The sequence below is a fragment of the Galeopterus variegatus genome, unplaced genomic scaffold, assembly GCF_000696425.1.
Source record: "Galeopterus variegatus unplaced genomic scaffold, G_variegatus-3.0.2 Scaffold2087, whole genome shotgun sequence".
Taxonomy (NCBI): domain Eukaryota; kingdom Metazoa; phylum Chordata; class Mammalia; order Dermoptera; family Cynocephalidae; genus Galeopterus; species Galeopterus variegatus.
The window spans coordinates 315,328-326,178 of NW_007728198.1; the positions used below are offsets into that span (position 1 = coordinate 315,328).

At 37.7% G+C, this 10,851-nt stretch overlaps 1 protein-coding gene across 1 annotated transcript; it reads left to right on the forward strand.

The window, feature by feature from the left end:
• Positions 1 to 6,947: 6,947 nt before the first annotated feature.
• On the forward strand, positions 6,948 to 8,530 carry LYSMD3 (LysM, putative peptidoglycan-binding, domain containing 3). Its single transcript, XM_008580424.1, has one exon. It carries the CDS (start codon positions 7,133 to 7,135, stop codon positions 8,048 to 8,050), a length of 918 nt encoding a protein of 305 aa, XP_008578646.1. The 5' UTR covers positions 6,948 to 7,132; the 3' UTR covers positions 8,051 to 8,530.
• The last annotated feature ends 2,321 nt before the right edge of the window (positions 8,531 to 10,851 follow it).

Sequence of the window (10,851 nt, forward strand, 5' to 3'; positions counted from 1 at the left end):
TGTGTGTTGCTCTTATATTCTGCAACTTCGCTAAATTCATCTATTAGCTCTAATGACAGGTGGATTCTTACATCTGCTTTGCATTCAGTCTATTGCTATATGTTGTTTTGGCTGAAGTATATGAAAAAATCTGGCCTCACACAGATGCACAGGTGGAATACGGAAAAGGATTTTAATAGTTTTTTCAGGTAATTGTGGTTATTCTTCTTTGATACTATACCAGGACTCAATAAGTGATAGTTCCTCAAAGGCTAGTTGCAATATAGCATCTGAAACCATATCAATAAACTTTTTTTACTCAGTCACAGTAAAATCCCTTGGCCTTATTCTTTGAATGGATCTATGCATAATTTCGTAGCATTGTACATTGTTGACAAATTTCATTATATGATATTTGGAAAATCACATTATTAATATCATCACCCATCTCATCACAAAATTCTTTTAGTTTTGGGAAGCTCCCAACCTCATATAGGCAATAAAAATTTTCTAAAATTCTAATTTTTGTTGGAGAACTTGAGCTTTATCAATGGTAGTAACTGCTGTCTTGTTTTCCTTGAAATGACTGGGTTATTATGTAAATTTTTGAGAAAATGCCCACCAAATATCCAGGTCTGATTGACCGCAGTTTTTCTGTCAATCATTCTTTCTATTAAAAATGGTGCCCTCATAAAAATGGCGTGTTCAGTTCCCAACTCAAACAATGGCACCAGACAAACAACTATGTCATCGAGTAGGCACCAGAGCTTTTCCTGCAGACTACCATTGTACTCTGATATTCAGCAGAAGGGCTTTATGCATATTTCCCATTTCATGAGAAAGAATAAGAAAAAGCCATGTACTCAAGAGTTGAGATTTAATGCCATGAATACTTTTTACTTAATCCAGGAACGATTTTAAATGAAATTATTTTTTTAAATGAGTATGTAGCAGTAGAGAATGCAATAGTTACTAGTGAAAATTAATGTAGTTTGGTGCCATTGCCTTGATTCAGGCTAAGGATTCACTATGAATACAAGTGATAGCACAGTGAGCAAGGCAAATAACTTTTTAGAATTATTATGAAAATGCTTAAGGGCCCAAGGTGTCTTCGGGATTGACAGGGGTCCACAGACCACATTTGACAACAGCTGTTACAGCTATTAAAATGTCAGTTTTGCGCAGGCTGCCTTAACTTTGTAAATGCTGGAAGAGGTAGATATTACCATTCTTATCACAATCTCCTTGTTGAAGTTTCCAGTCCCTATCAATCTCATTTGCTACACACAACCAGCAACAGCAGTCTGTACTTCTAGTTTTTATGAAACCAGAATTTTAATGAGCAAGGGGCAGATATTGAGAGAAAAAATGAACACAGCTCATGGATGGTAGCAAAGGGCAGGAGGAGGAAAGAATTTACTATTAACCCTCTTGTGTATTCTCACCATATTCACTTCCTAACCCTATCTCAGCCAATTGCTAAACCCAAATAAAGTAGAAAGGCTAGCATATCTATTTTACTAGAATAGTTTATGTAATTGGTTTTATGGCTTTGCCTTAAAAACAACCGTAACAGTTTTATACAAAAAAAATCATTCTTTCTCAAGCTAATGCCTTCTTTTGCATCAGCATTAACAATAAAGCCTATATAAATTATCTTTCACAAGGCCAAGAATAACACACAAGGAATTTTCTTTAGAGATTGGTATAGTAAAATATTTATCTTTCAATGAAATGGCTGAAACAATAGGACTCAGAAATCTTTATAAAGCAACTATTTATACTATGCGATGCTATAGACAACCAAATCTGTAGCTGAGGGCAGGGTAATAAATGGTAATTTAATTAAGTTTCAATTAATAAAAATTGATTCTCCTACAAAATAATGGATTAGAGTTAGAACTGAAAAATACTCTGAAGGAAAATAAGTCCATTCCAAACATCAAATCAAAGAAATGAGTTTCTGTATGTTTCTTTTTAACAGATTGCTCATTGATTAACCCATTGCCAAACACTCTATTCTGCATAGAAAGGAATATAGGTTCCACTACTATTGCTATATAACAAAATGAATAAATCCAAGTATGAAACACTCTTTGAAGTCAGCAGGCATTCTTTGCTTCAAATAATTCTGAAGGGATTTAGAAGCCAGAGAGGATTCAAACTTGGCAAGAAGGAAAAATAAAATTCAGCTCAACCTAAACTGTAAATAAAAGAAAATATGGTGAGTATGGAGAAGGGAAACTTTACGTATAACCAGCGACTGCTACAATGGTAAATCCTCCTAGGTACCAACATGACTCATGCACTCTGTCCCTCCAGGCCTGTGCTGGTCTATCACCTTTTCAACCAGGCCTTCCCTTGTGCACCTTATGAAAAATGCAAACTCTCCTGGCCCCAAACACTCCAGCCTCCTTCTCTACTTTATTTTCCTCTATTCATTTATCACCATCTAACACATTAATGTTTCATTTACTTATCTTCCACCATAAGAGTATTAAGGAGTTCGGTCTGTTTGTTCACTGCGTGTCCCCAGTACTTAAAGCAGAGCCTGAAACGTAGTAGCTACTTACGTAATATTTGTCACGTGAATAGACGTAGTTTGTATTTTGTCAGATAAGCACTACCTTCACTTTAGGTATGTACACTTTTCACTGCGTGTCCCCAGTACTTAAAGCAGAGCCTGAAACGTAGTAGCTACTTACTTAATATTTGTCATGTGAATAGACGTAGTTTGTATTTTGTCAGATAAGCACTACCTTCACTTTAGGTATGTACACTTCACTACTCTATGATGTTTTATATAGGCACAGAAGCTTTGCTTTTGAACATCATTGCTTGATTTTTCAGATACCATTGGTTAAGTTGAAGATTGTCACAGAAGTGGCCTCTCACTGTCTGGAAGGACCTAGACTAGAATAAGAAGACACCGTTGCCTCTTCCATTCTCCATTATGCTACCCTACCCCTAGTTTTCCTGACTCTGTGATTAAACCTAAGAAACCTTCTCTCTGGGCTCAATTTTGATGTGCTCTCCTTTTATGGGTGATCACCTTCTGCCCTCACCCAATTGAAGAGACTGGGTCATGCCTCAGACTTTCCTTCCTTGTAGTGGACTTAACTGAATTCTGTCTGACCATCTTAGGTCTTTGGAAGAATTGGCACAAAAACAAGCAGGTTGCAGGTTCTGGAGGCATTCACCTGCACTGATTTGCCTGTGTAGCCATAGTGACTGTAAAGACCATGGGAAACAAAGCATTTCAACTTATATTCTACTTAATTATAAACATTCAACTATTCCTTTCTACAAGCACCAGCTACCTAGCTAAAGAACTTAAGAATAATGGGCTGGCCAGTTAGCTCAATTGGTTACAGCACAGTGTTGTAACACCAAGGTCAAGTTTTCAGATCCCCATACTAGCCAGCTGCCAAAAAAACAAATACAAGACAAGAGAATTTAAGAATAGTATTTGTGAGGCTAGCTTTCCTCTAATAATGTCTGTAGAGACAGAGAAACTTGAGATGGTCGTTTTCAAGTCCTATTTATTATCTCTGAATTACTTACTAGCACTTACAAGCAACTCTGGATTCTTGAAGTATACTTGACTCTTTTACCCAGATTATGGCAAAGCTGTGATTATAATAATCACTATGTTTAAAATCACAGGATGAAAGGCAACCGACTAGGTCATCTGGTATATCTGCTGGCAGAAAATATTTAAGTCATGCAGTCTGTTTTTTTCCCCAAGACTTCTAGAGAAGAGACATAATAATTTTCTCTATGAATGGGTTGTTTGAAGATCAGAGATTAGGGAAGTTTTTTAAAGTTTTACCCCATAATCCAATTTTAATTTTATTCGAGACTACTTTAAGTATTTTCTTAGCATAGAACTTCTTTCCAGTGTACTTCTGAAAAGCAGAAAAAGGAAGAAAAGGCTAATAAAAGGATACAGGAAAGAGCAGAGAGTGAAAGAGCAGGGCTAAAAGAAATCAGAGAGAAATCAAGAAGAAATGTAAAAAGAATTCCATGTTTGTTACCCTTTTATTTTTTGATTTGTAAAGGAATTGATATGATTCTTTTCTCCAGGTATTCATCACTTGAATACAAAGTACAAACAGACTTGGGAACGATTAAAAAAATGGGTGATTAACTGAAGATTAACTCTGGAAAAAACAAGTCCAGTTATTCGAAAATAATGTGTTTAGCCTTAATATTTTTTAATAAAAACACATAGTAATAAAAATTCAATCTATATAGAGAGGTTTAAGAGGAAAAGGCAAAATCTCCTGCCTACTCCCCTGCCACTTCTAGTTCTTTTCAACCACTGTTAAAATTCCTTGAGTAAATTTCCAGAAAGAAAATTAAATGCATGGCTCTGCATAGATGTGAAGTGCATGGGGGGTGGCGTTGGAGACGTACATTTAAAATTTTATTCCAAAGGAATAACATCATACCACCTGTATAGAAATTTAATTTTTTCTCTTTAAAACACATTTTGGGGATCTTTCTATGGGCTTACATTCATGCAAGCTCTCTGAGTAAAGGGACTTTTGTCTTTTTAAGCACAGTATCCCCAATTCCCAGAACAAAGGTCTTGCATGTATTTTTCCTTTAACAAAAATTTCTTAGGTAAATAAATGAATAAATCAGCAAATACAGATCAACTTCATTCTTTTGATCCAACGTATAATATTATATTGTTTTTTTGTTTGTTTGTTTTTTGTCTTTTTCGTGACCAGTAAGGGGATCGCAACCCTTGGCTTGGTGTCGCCCACACGGCGCTCAGCCAGTGAGCGCACTGGCCGTTCCTATATAGGATCCAAACCCGCAGCGCGAGCATCGCTGCGCTCCCAGCGCCGCACTCTCCCGAGTGCACCACAGGGTCGGCCCTAATATTACATTGTTTTAATGTACCAGAAGTATCGAGTAGGCTACTGAGAACATTTAGAATGTTTTCAGATTTGTGCTATTATTGCAGTAGACATTCCTAAACGTATGTGTTAAATCTTACACCTATGTATCTGTAAGTGAATCTAAAAAATTACTTAACGTAATAGTTCAGTCAACTGCATTTCTAATTCTGACAGATATTGCCAAATGACACTCCTAACAAGTTACATCAATTTATGTTCTCATAACACAACTTTTACTCTGGAGCAATTCACAAAACCTAAACATTAGTGACAAAAACACATATTCCTAGAAACTACATATTCTTTCATCTATAGTCATTTAATGGAAACTGTGAAGTGTGAGATCTCAAAACAACTAAAAATCCTTTTGGCTTTGCTGAACACTGCGGACATCCTTTTTCTCAAAGACAAAGTACTTTTTCCTGCAGGCCAGCTTTCTGGAACTTGGCCAAAAGTCATGGCTAACTGCTTCCTTTGTATATTCTAATATCAAAATATAATTCTATTATTGCCTTTTTGTAAAAAGTTCAATTACTGCATTTTTGTTAAATACAAGTAACAATTCAAGAGCATGCGTTATCGTTAAGAAAGTATTTATACAAAGAACACAGGTAGCAGTCAGTCCTGTTGAAGTGCTTGAAATTCTATCACTCCAGCTCTCACATGGATTCCACTGCCTATTGACATTAAAATAAGAAAAGTAACATATATGCAGACAGAAGGTTGTATTCCCATTAACATTCATGAGGGCTAAGCAGCTGAAGCCCTACACATCAAGTAGGGAATATAGCCTTTGTCTACTGATGAGAAAATGTCTCAGTGATAAATGGTTACAGACAGAGTGTCACAAGGGCAACAGCACACAGAACAGCTCCAACAAACTTTTTTTTTTTTTAAGTCTTCTCCTGCAGTTCTTTTTGTAGCATTGTGGTGCACAGTGCTTACTCCCTCAAATAAAAGAATAATATTGCAATGCAGCATTCCTAACCTTTGCTGAGGCACTTCCCAGAAAACCAAAAACATGCCCTTTGAAAACAATCTAAAACAAAGCTTCAAAGGCTTCATGATGTATAAATATTCAGACATTCTGAAAAGAAGTGCTCTGCACCCTGCATCCCGGCCATTTGTGCTCAAGATGCATATTGTCATAAGAGTTAAGATGGTCGTCAAAGTGCAATGTCTGTAACGTCAACACGGGGAGACATCAGACACGTTATTAAAATGCTTTACATTCATTTACATAAATTCAAACACATTATCATACTCATTCAGTATATTTGTGAGAGAAGCCATATATGAAGTCGTGAGTTTGTTATTTAACAAATTAATATCTCATAGAACCCAACTGTGACTATCGATGACTTTCAGTTAATTTTCAAACCAAAATAGGTTACAATTTGTTGACAGCCTTGACTCCTTGACACAAAATGAGGCTGCAGGGCAAACATTTCCCAGGGCCAGACTCTAGGTGGCTCACTTTCCTCATCCATAAACACAAAGCCGAAACAACTCCCCACCCTCGGCCCCCCAAGGGTTTCTCTCCAGTATTCTGCCTCTTCTGCATGAGAAAGGTAAAAAGCATGGCGCAATTTTCTAAATCCGGGAGGTCCATGCCGTGCTTTTGAAGTGTCCTTCCCCACCCTAAAGAAAACTCCGTTAGCAGACCAAGAAGAAATGCGCAACAGCTCCCAACAAATGCTCAGCACCGCCCCCTCCTCAGCGTGCTCCAGACTGTCTTTGCCATCGCTGTGTGGACGCTGGACAAAAGCGCAGCCAGCAGGTCAGCCCCGGTCGCAGGCTGGGCCCTCGGACTTGATCGGCGTAGCTACTCCACTGGGAGTGAGGAGGCGGGGCCGAGGGAGAGGAGGCAGGGGCGGGGCAAGGATTCGGACTCCGCCCCCGGGCCCAGGGGCGTCCTTGCGCCTGCGTGCTGGGCGTGGGCCGGTGCTTGGAAGCCCCCGGTTCCGGGCTCGCCCTACTCCCCCGCCCTCCGCCTCCTCTCCCGCCCCTTCCCACCTCCGCCCACTTGACGCGATGACGCACCGCAGGTTTGCGGACGTGGCGGCGGCGCACGGCCCAGAAGGCGGAGACGTTGGGGTGGCGGCGACCGCGGCGGTGGGCACGGACAACTCAAACTGCAGGTTTTGCCATGAGCTTGCCCGGGACAGCAGCGGCAGCGGTGGACGCGGTAGCTGTGTCCTCGCTACGTCCCACCTGCTAACGGGACAGATTTTAACATTATGGCAGGGAGGCATCAGAATCGTAGTTTTCCCCTTCCGGGAGTTCAGTCAAGTGGTCAAGTACATGCATTTGGAAATTGTACAGACAGTGATATGTTGGAGGAGGATGCTGAAGTGTATGAGCTTCGATCCAGAGGAAAAGAGAAAGTCCGAAGAAGTACATCAAGAGATAGACTTGATGACATTATAGTATTAACAAAAGATATACAGGAAGGAGATACTTTAAATGCAGTAGCCCTTCAGTATTGTTGTACGGTAGCAGATATCAAGAGAGCTAACAATCTCATCAGTGATCAAGACTTTTTTGCCCTCAGGTCTATCAAAATTCCAGTGAAAAAGTTTAGTTCATTGACTGAAACACTTCATCCTCCAAAAGGAAGACAAGCATCACGTCCTTCATCTGTTCAGTATGCTCCAGAACAACAGGAAATTCTACCAGCTAATGATTCTCTTTCTTCCAGTGAGTCCGCTGGTAGCTTTTTAAAAGAAGTAGACCGAGACATAGAACAAATAGTAAAGTGTACAGACACCAAGAGAGAGAACCTCAATGAGGTAGTGTCTGCCTTAACACAACAAATACGTTTTGAATCTGATAGCAAGAACATTCAACGTAAGGATCCCTATTATGGAGCAGACTGGGGAATAGGGTGGTGGACAGCTGTAGTGATAATGTTGATAGTAGGTATAATAACACCTGTGTTTTATTTGCTGTATTATGAAATTTTAGCCAAAGTGGATGTTAGTCACCATTCAACAGTGGACTCTTCACATTTGCATCCAGGAATCACACCCCCATCACAGCAGAGAGAAATGGAAAATGGAATTGCTGCAACTAAAGGAATACACTTTGGCCAACAAGATGATCATAAACTATATAGTCAAGATTCTCGGTCACCTTCTGCTCCGCACAAAACATAGCAGTTAGCTTATAATCACAAAGTTAGTGATCACTTGTGCATCTGGAATGTGGTGGATAATATTCAGGAACCCACTTTGAAGGAAGAATTTAGGAAGACTGAAGATGCTTTTATTTTTTTTTACCTTTAAAAAAATTTTTGAGCCATGTACAAGTGGATTGTATATAAAACCTCTACAGTTGTTAGTTGATGTTGAGAGCAGTCAATCCATTCATCTATTGTATCCATGCTTAAAGTAGAAATGAATTTAAGTGTATGTTTAGGAAGTTCTTTACTTGGAAGGTATATCATTTTTGTTACTCAAAACTAGTAATGTTTAAGTTTGATTTTTTAAATTATTTTTGGTTTAAGGTTATTAATGTTAATTTTATGAAGCAAAATAATGATCTCACCAGATGTCTGCAACTGAAGAAAATTTACTACTGAAAACCACCAAAATACTTAGTTGCAAAAAAAGTTTGGTTCTAGAATTATGGTAGCATATGCTAACTGAGTCCTTCTTTGAGACATTATTTTGCTTTGGCTTCCATGACATGAAACTTCCATGGTTTCCTCCTCCTCTGGATGCTCCTTTTCCATCTTTGCAGGCTGATTTTCCTTCACCAAGATACTAATTGTTGGGCTTATTCAAGGCTCAGTCCTGGACCCTTTTATTTTGTACTCTCTTTCTAGGTAATCTTGTCTAGACTAACAGCTTCACTTTCACCTATGTGCAAGGTTAATCATGAAATTATATTTTAACTTGGACCTTTCCTTTGAATTTGACTACATCGATCACTTGTGTAGTTGACACTCCTTTTTGTTGTCTTAGATAATCACAGTCACACTCAACACCCCTCCTCCCCCCCAGCTCTTCTTGCAGTGTTCTAGGGAATGGCAACGCAACTTATTCAGTTATGCAAATCGGAAATCTTAGTGTGATCCTTAACTTCTTCCCTCTCTTCATATCTGAGCCATGTTAAGTCCAAAGTATTTTATCTCCAGAATGCCATTTACTAGCTTTCTCCATCTTTCACAACAATAATTGAGAGCAGTCTATACTTTCTTAAGTGAATAATTAACATAAAGCTAAAACTGTGAATGTGGGATTCATTTTTTAGGTTCTTCTGTTTGTTAGTTTTTGATGAGAATAGATTAACTTGATGAAGGTGAATTGAGGGTAAGTATGCAAGTAAACAAAAAATATTCATTGATGTATTTTTTAACTTAGGTCAGCTCTCAATCTTACACTGTTTTTTTTTCTGGAAGTATAAATGAACAAAACGAACTAAAAGATTGTTCATAGTCTTTATGAACCATAAGTTGAATTTGAGGAAGACTCTAACTTAGTTGTGTGAATAGATTCCAGGAAAGAAAAATCCCTGGTCAAGACAAAATCCTGATGTATATAGAAGACATATACCGTACTAAATATAAATACTGAAATCAACATGATCCAGGGAATAAGTAGTACAAAAGATATTTCTCTTTCAATCCTGTTAAAATGCCAGACAAGCCAGAAATCAACATGATCTAGGGAATAAGTAATTCAAAAGATATTTCTGTTTCAATCCTGTTAAAATGCCAGACAAGCCAGAAAGTTAATAAAAATGTTATGTATATGTACAAAACATATACTTTGATTTCATCAGAACTATAAGGAGTATGTTTGGTCACAAGTTTTCAAGACATAACACAAATTTATTTTCCTAATTTTCTTCACATCCTCAGAATAAGAGGAACTTAATTTTTTGACCTAAAAAATTATAGCAACTTGCCTTTGTTAAAATGTAGTAATCCCACATGTTTTGTGATATTTGTTCTACTAAAGTAGGTTACCTCTTTCTCCCATGCCATACCCTACACTGCCAGGTATGTTTATTGTATTTCAGCAGTTATAAAACTTGAACCTACATTTTTAAATAACTTAAAAAAAAAAAAAAAAAAAAAAAAAAAAAGGGCCCTNAGTTACTTTTTGTGGCCTCTTGTAATCTTTGTAGCATTGAGAGAGGTGAAGAGAATTGAGTTAGATGACTTGAATACTATGTACTTTCTAATCTCTTAGTAATTGGGTCAGGTAATTGCCTGGGTCAGAGTCGAGTTTTTCACCTACAGACACAACCAATTCTTGGTTATTCAGACAGAATACTGTTTGTGGTATTCCACTGCCTCCATTTCATTACAAAGGGGAGTGGGGAGAGAGAGAGAGACAGGTGAAGTTGTAGCCTTCAAGTATTATTTAGAAATATAACATGGAAAGAGCTTGAAATAAATAACTATCTAAAATGGCTTTTGGGCATTTTTCAGTGAATTCCAGTTAGCTGTACTAAGCCTGTTTTCAATTTCTAAAAAGAAATTATCAGGGAGAAAGTCTAAAGAGACAGTATAACTCAGTCAATATAGCGAGGTGTAAATTGTTGTATATTAAGTGATTCTTAATTTTTTGAATCATGGGTGTCTTTTGAGAGTATGAAATAATTCCCCCTAAAGCTTGCTTTAGTTTGGTGGTTGTTGTGAGGTTAGGAATTGTAGTTCGTGGTAATAAATAACGTAGCACCTTGAGAACAGTTGAAATAATCTACTTTATATATAGCAATTAGTTAACTATATTATCTGAATAGGAACACTTGAATTTTTAAAGCACTACAGTGTTGCCATAGAGCAGGGTCATATATTGGTTTTCAAGGGTTGTAGTATTCAGGTATACGACATAGTTTCAAAACATTTCATCATAAGTGTGTGCCATGAGTATAATCGATTGTCATCCATTTTACAAATTCTTTCAGAGTTGGTCTTTTCTGTTTTTTTGTTTTGTTTTGTTTT